Source organism: Leptonotus elevatus, chromosome 15 (genome assembly GCF_054856555.1).
Source record: "Leptonotus elevatus isolate MCC_2025b chromosome 15, RoL_Lele_1.0, whole genome shotgun sequence".
NCBI lineage: Eukaryota > Metazoa > Chordata > Actinopteri > Syngnathiformes > Syngnathidae > Leptonotus > Leptonotus elevatus.
In genome coordinates this window covers 16,257,129-16,275,305 of record NC_141253.1, presented here as the reverse complement: position 1 = coordinate 16,275,305, position 18,177 = coordinate 16,257,129, and the positions used below count along the sequence as shown (strand labels likewise).

Below are 18,177 nucleotides of genomic sequence, written 5' to 3'. Positions count from 1 at the left end.
TTCTTCGGTCCCCTCGGGTCTCCTGGTGTTCGATTTAGGTGAACGGTATGAGATTTTATTTTCTAATAGGTTTTCTGGTGAGCTAACAAATACACACACGCACGCACGCACGCACGCACGCACGCACGCACGCACGCACATACACATACTCACCCACACACACAAAAAAAAAAAAAAATGTATGTATGTATGTATGTATATATGTATGTATATATGTGTATATATATATATATATATATATATTTAAAAAAAAAAAAAGAGCAATGATGATGACATTTCCGAATGAACAATACTGAGCTCTTAAAAAAAAAAAAAAAAAAAAAAGATTAGAGAGATATTCAATCCCATGACACTTTCTACTGCTACACTAAAAGAGGCTATGCCTATAGTCTATAGCAGTTTTGGAAAAATTGTTTATTATAGTACATCTTTTACAGTCATTCCAGATGCACAAGCATTTTTGTTTACGTTTTTAAAACGTTTGATACACTCAATGTTAACAAAAAGACCCCTATTTATATGAAGCTGCAAATAAAAACATAATTCACAGGCCTTAATCAAAATTGGATTTATAGTACAGTATTCTATTAATATTTAAGTTGAGAATGTAACTTCATGGGCAAAGCATTATTCAGCTCATCATCTTGAGCAGCAAATGCCACAACTGCTCTTTTTTCCATTTTCTTACAAATTTGCATATGCACATCTGATTTAACTAGTATTTAAAACAAAATGTTGAGTTATTAAAGTTAGTATTTTTATGTCATTATAAATGAATAAAGTACATTTTTGTAATTAAATGAACTCTGCATGAATTAAACTGTCTGCACAAGAGTTATGCTACTGGACAACATTTGGTTTTGTTGGTCCTTCCCTCAGAAAATCTTATTTGTACTAACACGTAGCACGTCTTTACATTTGACATCTATGAAATCAATAAATGAACAGCCTTGTCAAAACTCCAACAAATCCAAAGATTGCATGCAATTGGTTTCCACTATGATAAATAAATTATTCCTGGATACCCAACAAAATCTTAACATTACTTCTTTCATTGAAACTGGTTCTGAAGTTTTCATATAAATTCACCCATGTAACCAAAAATCATAACGCCAAAATATGAAAAAACATCATTGTAAAAGACACACATACATACAAGCAGAGTTTTTGGTAACACGCTGACCTGACAAGTTTAAGGTGGAAAAAATGCAGTAAAATAAGAGTAAGCCACCTGCAACAGCCACGCAATAATCAAACAAGGTGCGCCAACCCATCCACTTTACCTCAGACTTTTGTTGCCAGGAAACGATTTGTTTTCTCAAACATGCACACTCAATGACATGAAATACTAAAAATAATGATTGATATACTGTATACCTGTTTTTAGGAAGTATGAGACTGAGTGAGTCAGGCCGAAAATGCACAGTCAGCACCAACATGACGTGACGTGTATAATAACCAGAGTTCACTGATGACATCCATAAACGTTGACTTGTAGGCTGCCAAGAAATGACCACAGGCAAACCGCTCAAGAACACTCACTTTACAGCCTAGCTATATGACTATGACCTGGCACTGACCTCAGCTTTCACAAGTTGCCCCCTCAGGCAACGTGGCCAATTAGGTTAAAACCAAATACTACTATAGACAATTGGGCAATACGCAATAATAGAAAGAAGCAGGACTATACTCCATCAAAGCATGGTGACTATATCAGAGCAGCTAAATTGTATCACCTTCCTGTTAGCCATAACATTGAATCAGAGATTTACATCCATAGGGATGCAATCTGGTGTATCACTCAATAGTAACTAATGGGTGACGGCCTGTCAACGTGGTGACATCACATCCGCCCCAACATGGCGACAAACATTAAAATGAACAAGCGGAATTTTGGCAAAAGACTGGACACAAAAATGGGAACGGATATTTATCAAATCAAATTTATCATGGCGGGCGTGGCTCAGGAGGTAGAGCCGGTCGTCCAGTAAGCAGAATGTCTGCTGTTCGATTTCCCCTGGTAAAGATCCTGAACATTGAATCAGGTGTGTTCAAGAAAGGAAGCCTCAAATACATGCAGGACTCCCTCGAGGACTGGACTTTCACACCTGTGATAGTCTCAAACATGATTAGCGGAAACTGAGCACCTAAGCTAAATTGTGAGCTTCATGGCGAAGGGTGCAAATGCTTGCCATGTATGTGATTAATCAGTTTTTATGTTGAATACATTTAATAATAATAAAAAAAAAATAAATCTGAATAAATAGACAAATAAATACAGTTATTTGCCATTGTCATCATGGGGTATTGTGTGTAGATCTGAACAAATTACCTTTTCAGAACAAACGCTGGAGGAAATGTATGATTTTGGGACATATCAAGACTAGATATGTATACTGTAGAAAACATAAGAACATAATTACTGTACATGAAAATTATATTATATTGTCAATTTTAGGAAATCAATAGCAAATTGTAGTAAAAAGAGGTTGAATGTCCGTCTCCTATGTATATATTGCACTTGCTGATCGGAGCTTAACAGTCCCACAGAGCCTCTCTATGTTGATTGGCCGACCGTACAAACAATTCAGTACCATTACGAAAGTTCAGAACCATCATCATACTATAAAGTTCATAGTCCTTCTCTTAATTAATTAGTAGAGGCCCCTGACCTCGGGAGTTTTTAACATCTTAGTGCACAGTAGAGGAGTGTGGATAAGCTGCTCAAGCTTCACGTCCCAACAGAGAGCACCTGTCAAAAGAGCTGGTGGCCCCACGCAGAAAATGCATCAAAGTCAGGAAACCCCAAGAATGTGGCCCCGTGTCAGAAATGTTACACACCAAAGGCAAAAACAGCAGACCTTAATGGAGGAGAAATACTTCTTGTTAATATATAGTAGTTGTATTTTTCCCCCAATCCCCAATGTGCAGACACTGAGGAGAGCCAGAGACTGGAAGGTTGCACCTTCATAGGTCACATCTGTATGGATTTAATGAGAAGCAGGCTGCACAGTCACAAAGAAAGGCTGCCCTTTTCCAATTCAAAATGATTCGAAACGGACATTTAACATTTTGATCATGTTTGTGATCATCAAGTGTCAACAGAATGCTTTTTAAATTGCTTATTTGGATTGGATGTTTGTCAATTGCCTTGAATTTTAAAATTGTCTCCTTGGCATAAATTCAGCTGTATTTCTTAATATACCATATGTACTAATTATAATCACTCAAGGGGAAATTAAATTTACCCTTTTCAGTAAATATTCGCTGTAGTACACCACTGACTTGCAAGAAGAAATCAGTGCTACTACCGGTTATTATATCACAATTTTAGTGTATGCATAGTGATTCGCCGCTGACCTGTGAAAAACACTTATGTGCATTTTTATGTTATGTATTTATTTTACATTTTTGGGATGTCTGCATTCAGTTTCATCCCATAAACGTAAAAACGGAAATATCGTAAGTGTTTTTCATAGGACAGCGGCATTATGTATTATGTGAGTAGCAAAAATGTGAGTAGACAAAAAGTAGAATTTGAGTAAAAAACAAAAAAGCAATTAGACTAAATATTTCTGTGGGTAAAATAAATTAACACATTTTGGAAGAAAAAAATTGCTGGTCTTAATGTGAAACAACAAGAGCCAACTTGAGAAGAAAAAAAAGCTGACAGTTGATAGGCCTTAACTTTAATTGTAAATACCAGCATTTTAGCAAAGAATAATCCCTTAGCAACAGTTTATCAACTGTTAATGCTGGCACAAAGATATCCTGTTCCAATCCAGTATTAAGATGCTTTGGGCTGTTGAGTCACAATGTTTCAAGATACATTAGAATGTGATGTCATTTATAAGGCCACAGGACATTTGTTGGACCCACAAAATGGGAGCTCCAATATATTGTGTTGTCTAAAACAACCAAGGAACAGTACAGAGCGACATATGTTTTACAAACATTAGACATATGGTGTATATACCTTCAAAGCTGTACCAAGACCAGCCAAATGGTTACATTTATTTTGACAGTTCAACTACCTTAAATAGTGCTCAAAGCAGAAAATGGGCAACCAGCTAAACCCTGTCCTTCAGAATCAGTATATAAATGTTACATTTAACTAGACAGGACAGGCATAACAAAAATGTGGAGAAATAATATTTCTCACAGTATAACGTACAAGCAATTAGAGGGATGAATAGGTGGACATAAACTGTACAGAGGTGATGTAAAGAACCAGACACAGCCTCAGTCACAATTAAAAAAAAGAAAAAATACAAACACATGAACATAAAAGAAAAATAACAAGACAGTCAGCAGATGGAGATTTTGGTAACTAGTAGGCATATGGTGCTGCTTCAGGGTTCCTCCATTGTCTACAATTAAAAACAGGCATCTACATCATCCAAATGCCTTCTCAATGCCATCGTAATGGATAAGCTGTTCCTGGTGGAACTAGCACGGCATGCTGTGCTGCGTGTCACATACACAAAACTGTATACAGTAAAGAAAATCCATTGTTTATATATATTTTTGTAATGTGTGTGAATATGAATGATGCGTATCCAGGTTTTCACTACGTTTTCTCTCATTGCATATATGATGCAGTTGTAAATAAATATCTGTAAAATAGTTATTGAACTTCTGATCCCTTTTCTTATATTCATCTTTTCATTTAAAAATTGTTTTCAGTGTGACAAAAATAAAAGGTTATAGGTTTGAATCTCGGGTCAGACTTTTCTGTGTGGAGTATTATGCATGTTTTCCACAGTGGTTAAAAGTGTTTTCTTACTAACCCCTTTCAGTCACACAAAATGAGCCAGTCTCGAGAGGTGAAGTGGCTGGTTGGGCCCAATGGCCAGAGGCTCATAAATACTAATAATCAGACAAGATGGCCCATTGGGTTTATTGAGACAAGCTAATGAAAGGGCAAAACCACTGAAACGAGGCAATTGGTACACCATTGCATGCCTATAAACAGCTGGAAACAATCACCATGACGGCATGGTGGTCAGCTTGCCCACATTATCAGTGCAGACCACAGAACCATTGTCAACCCAGGCAACAAGACTTATTTATTTGCTTTATGTTTTATACGTTTTTATTCCTATGTACGTCAAATATGAATTTGGCATGCAGCAAAATTAGCAGTTGAATGACCAATAAATGGACTTACAGTACTGCGAAGGATATAAAGTAACTCATCCTCTGGACGCCCCATCAAGTTGTTGAGATCATTTGAGGACAATTGTAGAATCTGAGAGGAAACAGACTCAGTTTCACACATGCAACACATAGTTGGCGAATACACAGCAGAGATACACTGAAGAACAGTCAAGTAAATAGTCAGTCAAATATTCTTTATCATATTCACATACAGTAGTACATTGACTTGCGAGCACCGCGGTTTACAAGGTCATAACAGGTCATGCTGCTGACTTAACTCACAAGGCCACACCCCCTTAATGGCACAGCCTGGGCGCACAGTTGATGTGACTTTCTGTGTCCCGTCGTACATATTAAGATTTACAAAACCAGTTATTTATTTGCATTCCCTTTGGTCATGTTTCACTACTTTTTATTTGTTATTCATGGACAAGTTTAAAAAAAAAATGGTGGTGTTTTTTGGGGGGCTTAAACGGATTAATAAAATTCTTATTTCTTTATTTAAGTAAATATTGATTTCAGATATGGGTAAATGGAGTTATGAGCTTAATAACTAATTAAACTTGTAAATCAAAGTGCAACCAGTGATGTAGTGGTCCCTGGAGAATGTGTACTTACCGGTAAATGCCATCATTTGTAATTATGCACAATAATAAAATTATCGTGAATGAATTAGCAGCAGTTTGCAATGTAAAATGTATTTATTCTGAGGCAAACATGAATAATATGTTATCTACTATAACATTAAACTACATCATGTAAGTTTGGGCTAAGTACTAACTGTACTATAATACTTTAAGTTACTGTATACAGTAGGCTATACAATAAGTTGGCTAAAGTTATTTAGACCTAAAAATAGAGGGGGGGCTCGGGGGCAGTCTCAGGGGCTCGGCAGAGGTCAAGACACACACTTGACTCAAGTGACTCGTGATGATACTCCTTGCTTCATACTATGTTGAGCATAAAACGAAAATGGTCAAAAAAATTCACATGTATAATGGAACATATGGTATTCTACAGGGTTCAATTCTGGGGTCTCTGCTGTTTTCATTCTATCGACTGCCCCTGGTTATATCTTAAGAAAACAGTGGTGGTTGTCATTTAAACCTATGTCTTGAATTTGAAAAAAAAAAACGTTTTATTTTTCAATAAAGAAGTGCTCGGTGAATGTGCATCAGAAATGGGTTCATTAACTCCAACAAGGTAAAGAACCACTGGTGTCGAGTATACAATAATTGTTCCTTTTCTCACCTCCATAGCACTGTTGATTAGCAAGCGTGGAGACTTGAAGATGTCGCCACCACAGTGCGGTGGGTGGTGGGTGCAGTGTTGTCGAGCTGCATCTGGGTTATCCATTAGAAAGGTGAGCTGTCGCAGATGGCCCTATAACACACACACACACACACACACACACACACACACACACACACACACACACACACACACACACACCCCCACACACACACACACACACACACACACACACACACACACACACACACACACACACACACACACCAAAATAAGGTATATGGTGAGTAGTGTGAACAATTGTACTAAAAAGATTTGATTAAATTAAACTATACTAGTTTCTGGGTAACTTAAAACAATAAATTAGCTGTAACTTAATACAATTTAGTTATTTCGTGATTAAAACCTTGATTCTATTGTTTAAAAAAAGGGAAAATTTACAACTAAAATATAAAACTGTATGTAATGTATGTAATGTAATATTTAATGTTTTGTGTATATGTTTCATAATTTATTTTACTTGTTAATTTGTAATTTTATTTTAGCCCTATAGTTGACATTGTAAATGACAATTTGTTATCAGTTTCCTAACTAACTAACTAACTAACTAACTAAATTATGTTAGATTATAAACATATGCTCATAGAAGACGGCATGCTGGCTAACTGGTTAACATGTCTGCCTCCTAGTCCAGAGGTTGTGAGATCAAATCCGGCCCTCTGGTCTTCCTGGCTGGAGGTTGCATGTTCTCTACGTTCCTGCATGGGTTTTCTCCAGGTACTCCAGTTTCCTCCCGCATTCCAAAAAATATGCATGGTATGTCAATTGAACACTGAATTGTCCCTAGATTGTTTGTGTGTGCCCTGCGATTGGCTGGCAACCAGTTCAGGGTGTACCCCGCCTACTTCCTGAACACAGCTGAGATAGGCTCCAGCATTCGCGAGATTCTCGTGAGGACACACATTGTACTTATGGTTTGGACCTCTGTTAACTTAATCCTGTGGTTTTATAACATTTATAAGTTAGTAACTGAGAATAATTGGGTTGCTGTAACAGAAAGCCTTTAAGTAACTATGTATCCAAAACAATTATTTAGTGTAATCAAACCATTCAATATCTGCAAAACTTTAACTTTTAAGTTAATAAACTCAAAAAAAGTGAGGCAACCGATTACCTCACTTTTTTTTAGTTCTGCTAACTTAGTCGGGTTAACAGTTTAGAGATAAGTGAAAACATAATGAAAGCCACTACTGATGGTAGTTTGCAGTGTTGTACAACTGCATAATAATTTAAAGTCATTCTGGCCCTCTTGTGAGGTTTAAATAATAAGGTAACCAAAATCTTGGGGAAAAATCTGCACATGCTCTACTGCAGAATTGTAAAATAAACGTGATACCGTATACAGAATAGTAATTCAACACCACTGTGAATCTAAAGTGAACTTTATTATCGTTTTAAAAGCAGAATGTTTGATACAGATCTAATTTTGGATCTCAGTTGATTGTGCAGGTGTACAGTACCTAAAGCTGTGGCTGGTTGAGTGTACAGGCCCACCCCTGGAGGAATATCATGACTTTGCCAACCTCAGGCATGCTAGTGCATGTCATACAACTAATAAGTCTACAGTACATATTGAATCCAAAATAACTTCATCTGTCAAGGGCAGAGCGGGAGTCGTGATGAATGTCTCTCTGCAACTTCACCTTTAAGCTTAGCTGCATTCGGAGGTAATTCAAAATGCTTTATGTTTTCTGGCAGAGGAAGCCAACTATGCCTGAAGTTCCACACCACAATAAACAAAGATTAATCCGACATCATGTCTGTTCCTCAGAAATGTGCTGTATATTTCTATTCAGGAAAAATATGTCCAACATTTGTGGTGGTTGTAATGTTGGAATAGGAAATGCAAACACAAATGCAACTGAACTACTTTTGTAGCAATCAAACATTGTGTGTGAACACAATGAACATCATGCGGCAATTAACACAACTACAGTGTAGTCTGGTTGTTTAGTTCAGCACCAACAATGCATCACATTAAATCTCATGTCAATAAATTTTACAATGATCTCATGCACATTTACTATGTTTGAAAACATACAGTACTGGGGAACAGTCTTCAAAAAGCAGTGTTTTAGCAACACGATAATGATCATATATACAAAATAAGTATAATTGTACTCAGTACCTTGCAGACCTCAATGAAAGACGAACTATAAACAAAAGTGTTGTTTGTATTTTTTTCCACAGCTGTTTATTTGGAGCTATTTCCTGGCTCCAGCAAGACGAACTAACATTCATTTTACCTTGTCTGAGGTCCTACGACACTTCTTTACAGTCATATAAATGAATGTAGGACTATTGGAATGGAATTGTATTGGTGGTGAGATATAGGTTGTGATAAGAAGAATGGAGAATGGAGAAGTACCCAGCCAGTCGATCGATCGCGGTCGACTGGTTGGGCATATATATTTAAAACAAAGTTTATATTTTAACACATTTCTTGTTTTGTTTGTTTTTAGAATTATTTATTATTTATTTAATTATTTAGCTCATTGGCAAAGCTCTGTGCTCCCAAACAGGAGACATGTTTGTGGTGTGGGTTCGATCTACGAGTTGTGTAGGCTGGACGATATTGAAAAAAAAACAAATTTTGAAGCCGTCATTTATTAACAATTACGAATGATCATAGAGTACTGATGATGTTGTGCATTTGAACAGCATGCCAAATATTTTTTTTATCCTGCTGCATAATATATTGCTACAACTGTCCCACAGTAATGTTCTTGATATAAATGGCAAAATATGCAAATTCAGACAAAATGTTCTGAAAGTGAGTTTCTGTTATTTGGCAGCTCTTGCAACTGGTCGTTCGTTATTCAATTAATTTCTTAGTTACCCTTTTGTATTCATAATAGTTCTTTAACCAAACAAAAACATACTTTATCAAAACACAGTATCTGATTTTTCAATTGAATTTTTTAGTAGGGTACTCGAATACTAAGATTCCTTAGCTGCATCCATTTTTATTGTTTAATAAAATGTTTGCTTCAGGTTCCTGGGATTAACCGGAACAAAATTACTCAAGTGTAGTCAATGATTAGCAAAAAGTTCCTCAAAGAAAAAAGTTATTTCAGTAATCTTATTTTTCTATAACACTAATACTGAGGAGGTAGAGATCATTGGAGGTATTCTTGTACAAAAACAAACAAAAAAATTTTTAGCATTGCAGCTGCACCTCTGTCTCAAATAAATAGGAAATGGGTTTGGACAGGGCCACAAATATATTATAGTTGTTCTGACTTGTGTATATGTGTGTATGGACTTGTATCAAACAAGAGTGTAACCACCTGGATACTGTTTACTGTTCTATGTTATTTGTACAGTACATGCTAATTCAGGGCGGACACATGAACACATCTAATAGTGTCAATGCCCATTATTTACCTTGCATTGACTATTGTTACAAATGAACAATCTTGGCGTCCAAACAAACATTCCTTATCAGGTAAACCAGACATGCAGTCACTGATCACCCCAACAGGTACAGCTACACAATGCCGCCCATCCAATGGCAGAGCATTACAATAATCACTGCCTATATATACAACTGGATGTATAGTCATAACTTACTTCAAACGGAGTCTCGAAGCCTTCAATGATGCCTCCAATGATGAAGAGTCCATCAGTTTTGATCCCCAGCCCTTGGTTGACCCAGTCCACACGCTCCAGCAGATTGCAGTCCACAAATATTGCCACATGATTGCCAGACACACTGATTGCTACATGATGCCACTTTGCATCAGTCAGATCACGGATGGGGAACCTGAGGAAGAGTGTGTAGATTGGTGCACAATCACAAGACAGGAAGAATATACACTGAATGACAGGTGAAAGAGAGAACCATACATACTATTTGGATTTTATTGAATTAACCGCAATGATGACAACAAGATTTTTTTGCAACTGAACACTGAACCAGAAGGACCCTTCTTCTTTTTTATCCTAAAACTTTAGCTCCACAGGTTCGCAGTCGAATTTAGGTCAGGGGACAATTGTGGCCACATCATGTGTTTATTTCCTTTGATATCCATGACAATTCTAATTTTAAATGTAATCTTTTTTCTTGGGGCACGGTGCATTGACTTGCATGAGAATAATTTCTCTGTGGCAGGCGTGGTTCATCTTTTTATGGTAGGCTATAACATTGCAGAAAAAGGTCCGCATATTTTGTGGAGGTTATTTTTACACCTTCAAGCATCCATCCTTAAGGGGATGACCATATCGCAACCCCTGATTCCAGCCCAATAAATCACTCTGCCCCACCACCTAGCTAACTCTGCAGCCTTGTTGGAACATGGTGGCCATCAACTCACAATCAAGAATTCCATCTTTCAAGATCATCCAAAAATGCATAGCATTCATGATTGAATACAACTCTTTGAAAATTCATCTTCGGAGCATATTCAAATCTTTGAGTGCTTCTTGGGACTCCAGACTGGTGCCTCAGCTTCATATACTTATTTTTTAACAATTTTTCTTTAATTAAGCTCACCACAGAAACTAATAATCAAAGCAGCTTTTGATTAATATCAGCGATCTAAATATACAGAAAACACAACATATGGAAAATGTGACCTAGAAAACATAAAACTCAAATGTTTGTTTAACTTCATTCCTGTCGAAATAATCGTTTGGAACACAGTGTACAGTACAGCATCTCTCTGCTGTTGTTTGTTTGGTGCTGAATTACTGCAATCGACATACAATGGCGTGTGAGTGTTGGGGGGGGCTTTGGCACGTAATGATTACTGTGATTGGCTAATGTGTAAAAAGAGGTGAGTCTTGGGGAAATTTTACAAATGAAACAACTGTGACTGTGGGAGTTCATCAGGTTGAGGTCTTTCAGGGTGATTAATTCAATGAACTGCAAATTCCGGTGTCAATACAACAAACGGAAAACACAAAATGTGCTGAAAATACTGGCACTGCTGGCCTAAACATTAACTTTGCACATTTAGCATTTAAGCTGCACTGTAAAACTTATTTATTATGTTTGTTGTGTGTTACACAATAAAATGAGAATTTAAAACAGTGTCGTTTCTGCACTTATAAAGTAGAGTATAGATCAGTTGTATAGTAATGAGTTATGAGGACACCTGGGGACTTTTAAATTGTGGCAAAAAAAAATCGCATTTATTACCTGAAGCAACTGGGAAGGTTTAACATTTCAAACTATTTAGTCTCAAAGAAACCAAGCGCATCCATATTACAGCTCCCCTCCTTGTTACGGTTACATTAGAATACTCTGAATGGGCATGGACTTTTTTTTCATACAACCTTACATAAATGTTTTAATGATACTCAGACGTCTAACATTTTTGCTTAAAGGGTGGTGCAAACCATACAGTACCCCACAAATTATACATGGGTCAAATTTGATGTAAATTGGCCAAGACTAAAACAGTCCTTAATGCTGCCTGACTGGACTGTTTTTCTTTTTATGTTCGTATGTGCATTTAATAAGCAAATACTCTATGATAAAAGTTGCTTGCCCATCTCCTTGTTTTTAAATCCAAGTATACAGTATATAGAATAGTAGGCCTATAGATGTTGGAACAAGAAAGGAAGAAGCAAGAAAATCTCAACAAACTGATGTGAAATAGGAGTGTAGGCTTACTCATAATGCCGTTGCTGTGCTCCAGTGAGGATAATGGTGAAAGCACTGATTCGCAGTTGCAGCATGATATGGCTGTCTGGGCTCAGCATGGTGAACACGCTGCTTTCAGCTCTCTGAGGAGTCTTCAGCTGCACCAGTAGACTAAACTCGTCAGCAAACCTAAACACAAACACATTGGCCATCAGAGGCACTGAAGCAGTCTATTTTCTGAGCTGTTACTGAAAAAAAGAAAACACAACATGGCTTTTCCCCCCTTAGAACTTTACAACAGTTACTATTCCTCAAGGGAACCGTATTTTTCAGACTACTGGTTTATGTCTCACTTTTTTTCATAGTTTATCTGATCCTGGGATTTTGACTCAGGTGCACTTGTATACATTAAAATTAGAGCTCCTCTCACACCCAAAATCCCCATTCCCTTATGTTGACGGCAGCAATTTCGGTTGGATTCAAAATTGCCCCCCCCCCCCCAAAAAAAAAAGTAGAAGAAGAAACAGAAGTAGTCATGGCAACTAATGTGTATGTTGTTAGTTTGCTGTCGCCTCTTATGGGAACAAATGATGGAATGTCTCCCCAGGTAGCTCACTTTTCGGTAGTTAGAAGTGGAAGTTTCACATCCAAATGGAACTCGCTCTCTGCTGTCAATGTCATAAGAGAACGGGGAATTGGGGGGCGAGTTTGAGCTCTACTGTACTTGGTCTCGATTTATCTAAAATACATCCCAGAATTATTATTTTTTTTTTACAATGTAGTCCGGTGTGATTAGTATATATTTTCCAACTTTTTTAGGATGCATTTTTATGATTACATTTTGGTATGACTTATACCCCAGAAAAAGTATTAAAATAGGGGGTCACAAGTTTACAAAGGTACCAATGTAGTCGCAAGGGGGCACAAGCCAGTGTCTTCTTGTGCCGGTCCCAAGCCCGGATAAATACAGAGGGTTGTGTCAGGAAGGGCATCCGACGTAAAAACTTTGGCCAAATCAAACATGCGAATCAAATATATGACTTCCATACCGGATCGGTCGAGGCCCGGGTTAACAACGGCACCTACAGGGTGCCGGTGGAAACTGGATTACTGTTGGTCGAAGAAGGAGAAGAGGAAGGTGTGATCGTAGGAGGAAAGAGAAGAGCACCCCTAGAAGTGAAAGAGTTGTCATTGGTGCAGACTTCAATGGACACGTTGGTGCAGGAAACACAAGTGATGAGGAGGTGATGGGCAAATTTGGTATCCAGGAGAGGAACGCAGAAAGACAGATGGTGGTTGACTTTGCAAAAAGAATGGAAATGGCTGTCATGAATACTTTCTTTCAGAAGAGGCAGGAACATAAGGTGAACTACAAAAGTGATGGTAGGAGTACACACGTAGACCACATCTTGTAAGTGCAAACTAATGGTAGGTAAAAGTATAGCTAGACAGCATAGGATGGTAGTGTGTAGGATGACTCTGGTGGTGAGGAAGATAAAGACGGCAAAGGCAGAGCAGAGGACGAAATGGTGGAGGCTAAAAAAGGAAGAGTGTTGTATTACTTTCAGGAAGGAGTTGAGAAAGGCTCTGGATAGGCAGGAAGTAGCAAAGATTAGTAAGGATGAAGTGAGAAGGGCTTGAAGAGTATGTTCAAGTGGTGCAGGACATGTATGAGGACTGTAAGACAGTGGTGTGACAGAGTGACGGAGGAGTTTAAAGTGGAGGTGGGACTACATCAGGGATCAGCTCTGAGCCCCTTCTTGTTCTCTATGGTAATGGACAGGATGACAGACGAGGTTAGACAGGAATCTCCATGGACTATGATGTTTGCAGATGACATTGTGATCTATAGTGAGAGCAGGGAACAGGTGGAGGAGAAGCCAGAGGCGTTGAGGTTTGCCCTGGAAAGGAGGGGAATAAAGGTTAGTCATAGCAAGACGGAGTATCTGTGTGTGAATGGGAGGGACCCAAGTGGAAGAGTGAGGTTAAAGGGAGAAGAGACCAAGAAGGGGTTTAAGTATTTAGGGTCAACAGTCCAGAGCAATGGAGAATGTGGAGAAGAAGTGATGAAGCGTGTGCAGGCAGGCTGGACCAGGTGGAGAAAAGTGTCAGGTGTGATGTGTGATAAAAGAGTTTCAGCTAAAATGAAAGGAAAGGTTTATAAAACTGTGGTGAGACCAGCGGTGTTCTTTGGTCTGGAGACAGTGCCACTGAGTAAAGGACAGCAGGCAGAGCTGGAAGTGGCAGAGATGTTTTGGCCAGCTATGTTTAAGATCCAGGCTAATGGCCAGGTGAAGTGGAACGCAACACGTCTGAGTGCCTCCACACATTGACTTGATTCACAATGTGTGCGTGCTTTAGCAAGTGCCTCAATATTAAGTTTTAGCTAATTTGATTTCTACTGACAAGACATTTAAAATAAAAATGACTAGCCAAGCCTATTTCTTTGCCACTGCTGTCATATACAAAAATACAATATTGTGCTTTTGGATGATGATGATAGAGAAGTACAGAGAAGGTTAGAAGAAGCTGCATTGTGTCTTTGTAGACCTGGAGAAAGCTTATGACAGAGTGCCCAGAGAGGAACTGTGGTTTTGTATGAGGAAGTCTGGAGTGGCAGAGAAGTCTGTTCAGTATGTTCAAGTGGTGCAGGACATGCATGAGGACTGTAAGACAGTGGTGAGGTGTGCTGACGACGTTAGACAGGAATCTCCATGGACTATGATGTTTGCTGATGTCGTGATGATGGCATGGAGGTTTGCCCTGGAAAGGAGGGGAATGAAGGTTAGCCGTAGCAAGATGGAGTAACTGTGTGTGAATGGGAGGGTCCCAAGTGGAAGAGTGAGGTTACAGGGAGAAGAGACCAAGAAAGTGGAGGAGTTTAAGTATTTAGGGTCAACAGTCCAGCGCAATGAAGAGTGTGGAAAATAAGTGAAGAAGTGTGTGCAGACAGGCTGGAACGGATGGAGAAAAGTGTCAGGTGTGATGTGTGATAGAAGAATTTCAGCTAAAATGAAAGGAAAGGTTTATAAAACTGTGGTGAGACCAGCAATGTTGTTTGGTCTGGAGACAGTGCCACTGAGGAAAAGACAGGAGGCAGAGCTGGAGGTGGCAGAGATGAAGATGCTGAGGTTCTTTTTGGGAGTGACCAGGATGGATAGAATCAGGTGTACATCAGAGGGACAGCACGTTAGAGGCTTTGGAGATCAAGTCAGAGAGGCCAGACTGAGATGGATTGGAAATGTTCAGAGGAGAGATAGTGAGTATATTGGCAGAAGGATGCTGAGTTTCCAAATGCCAGACAGGAGGTCTAAAGGAAGACCAAAGAGGAGGTTTATGGATGTAGTTAAAGAGGACATGTAGGTAGTTGGTGTGAGAGCAGAGGATGCAGAGGACAGGGTTAGATGGAGGCAACTGATTCGCTGTGGCGACCCCTGAAGGGAAAAGCCCAAAGGAAAAGAAGAAGGTTTACAATGGTACCGACTTACAATTAAAGGCTACAAAATTTCCGTACTTACTGTTTTTCCTGTGATTGTTTTATATTTACAGTATAGAGGTGTTTTATTGATACATATAAAGTAGTTCCTGTAATCAAAAATCACTACTTTGTGATAGACCTACAAATTGAGATTCCACTGCTGATGCAACCGAAATTTGTCATAAACCGATGACCCAGAGACACAGTCAGCTTCTCAAGCAAATATTTGACTGGATAGTTCACTTCCCATATACTGTACATTGACTTCATCCTATGCTTGTGTTTATCATGCTTTATCATAAACACCAACAGATATAAGGGGTGGCATAGCTCAGTGGTAGAGTGGGCATCTCCCAACTCATATATCCTTGAGCAAGATACTGAACCCCCAGTTGCTCCTGATGCTGCCCCATAAGTATGAATGCAAAGTCAGTGTGAATTACTTTGAGTGCCTTAACAGCTAAGTCTAAACTTTCTAGAACCTTGAGTCCTCAAAATGACTATCACTGATGACATGCAGCTATAGATAGAATCATACCCTTGAGTGAAGAGCTGCGTGAGAGGAAGAGCCAGTATGGAGTACTGTCCCACCTGTAGGACTGGACACCTGCCGTCCTCCACAGTCATAGAGGTGTTTGAACTGTTGGGTAACTGAATGGAAAACTCCTCCAGAATGTTCACCTCATCTGGAGGGAGACAGCGCAGTTAAAGAAATGTTAAATAGTTGTATGGCATCAGGACATAATGTGCATTCATAATTATTTAGCCATTATAGCTACAGGCATTGAACATATAGGAAATTAAGGATTTAGTCTCTGTATTGAACAAGGTTGGACACAGGGAATTTTCTAAAATATTTTTCAGATTTAGGAGGAACTAAGTGACTTTATCCAACCTCAAATTGATGTATTAATTTATGAAGAGAAGTATTGTACTTCAATAGTCCATGTCTGTTGGGTATGAATTTGGATTACAACATGAATACTCATATTGTATTTGTTTAACTTGCCTGTGTTCAGAATATGTTTAGTAACACTCATCATCAAGGCTCAGAATCCTCCAGCTTCTTCTATAACAAAATCATAGTAAAATATGAACAATAAAGTGTGACTGAAAAAATATCAAAGTAGTATGTTGAGCCATAGTTCATGTTCAGATGTATTTATTTGAAGTGCTGGTTTTGCAGAGATCTGCTGTACGTCACAGTCATGAGATCCAGGTGGCAAACATATGCAAAAACCAGCTCCGTCACTTGTGGGCAATTACAACATACTATAGAGCTTAGCACACTGTGAACAGACCACTTACTGATGCCATTACTAAAAAGCGGAAAACCACTTATGGACTCATTGACTTTAAAAGCTCAGGGAGCACTGGCACATTTGATCCTGTTTAAAGTTTTTATTTTTTTTTTCCTGATATCACAGAATGTCACACAGCGTTTTACCATTATGCACAAGCAATGGGGTGAAAATATGCCATATCCTGCTCAGAGGGGAGGTTTTAAAAGATTGCTCCTGATCATGCATGGGAGAAAGTGATAGAAGACTAAGACTTAAATCATTTTAAACATAAATGCCAGTTGTCATTCTAAATGTTTTGTCCAGTTCATCCAGTAATCTGACATCCTTTTGGAGTGTAGCCAGGCTGATGCTGTATGATTGCTTTTATTGTTCTTGCAATTTATTTTTGGTCTTTTGTTATGTACAGATATAAATAGTGGTCAGTCATCAATGGTGTCTTTCAGAAATGCAGTAGAAATACAACAGATAACTGAGTACTATTAAGAATAAGGCAATGCTGACTGTAATGAGGTCAACAGAGGTGGTTTCATATGTAACAGCAAACATTTCAGTGGGCCATTCAATCAGTATTAGAACAGAAGCACATGCACATTAGTCCCTTGAACATGGTAATACTTCCAACAACTTCTGACCTCTAGAAAAGTGCACCATCGGTTTCATAACGGAATCCAAATCTGTCAGCTATTTACTCTTTACATCCTGGCCACCTTGCCAGACACATGCCTTCAACACAGACCTCTCTCTGTGGTCACACTCTGCGGCCCAGAGGAATGGCACTGATGGAACATATTTCGGGTCACACGAAAAATTCCAACATACCAGCCTACCAGGAATTCTCAAAGAAGAGAATGAGAGAGACAGAGAGACAGAGCAAGAGAAATGATTTGATTTATGGCCCTTGCTGCACTCTTGACCTTAACTGCTGACAGTGACATGAGGTCAAATAGTTTGCTAATGAGCTATAGACGAGATGTTTTAAGTATGAAAATGTTAGAATCTGTGAAACAAAATGGCAACAAAACAAATGGCTATTTAAATATGTAATAGTACACATTTTTAGAACATGGTAGACAACATTATAAGATTATCAATAAGGAGTAGTGTGTTGTTTAATTAATGACTTTAATAATATTGAAGTTTATTTCGAACAGTCATTAAAAACAAACAGAATAAAAAATACAAATCAATAACATAAACAAAACAAAAATCCATATAATATTCCAAGTGAAAACATAAAATGCTAGTCCGAAAAGGAATAGGAAGAAGACAAACTATTATTAAATTAAATTATTAAATCCTACCCCCAGCATCACATTACTAATATAATTAGGTAA

The 18,177-nt window shown here is 38.3% G+C and overlaps 1 protein-coding gene across 3 annotated transcripts in view; it reads right to left on the bottom strand.

Annotated features, from left to right (window-relative positions):
* Nucleotides 1–18,177, bottom strand: part of LOC147162163 (uncharacterized) — a 98,613-nt gene that overhangs the window by 63,789 nt on the left and 16,647 nt on the right. For 2 of the 3 annotated variants that reach the window (XM_086097188.1, XM_086097187.1), the window contains 5 exons: nt 16,078–16,225; nt 12,092–12,250; nt 10,045–10,237; nt 6,412–6,543; nt 5,171–5,251 (listed from right to left, as the gene is read on the bottom strand). In XM_086097188.1, the coding sequence (XP_085953314.1) occupies nt 5,171–5,251; nt 6,412–6,543; nt 10,045–10,237; nt 12,092–12,250; nt 16,078–16,225 (713 nt within the window). The remainder of the gene's footprint in view (nt 1–5,170; nt 5,252–6,411; nt 6,544–10,044; nt 10,238–12,091; nt 12,251–16,077; nt 16,226–18,177) is intronic. The other variant, XM_086097189.1, reaches the window with a different exon arrangement.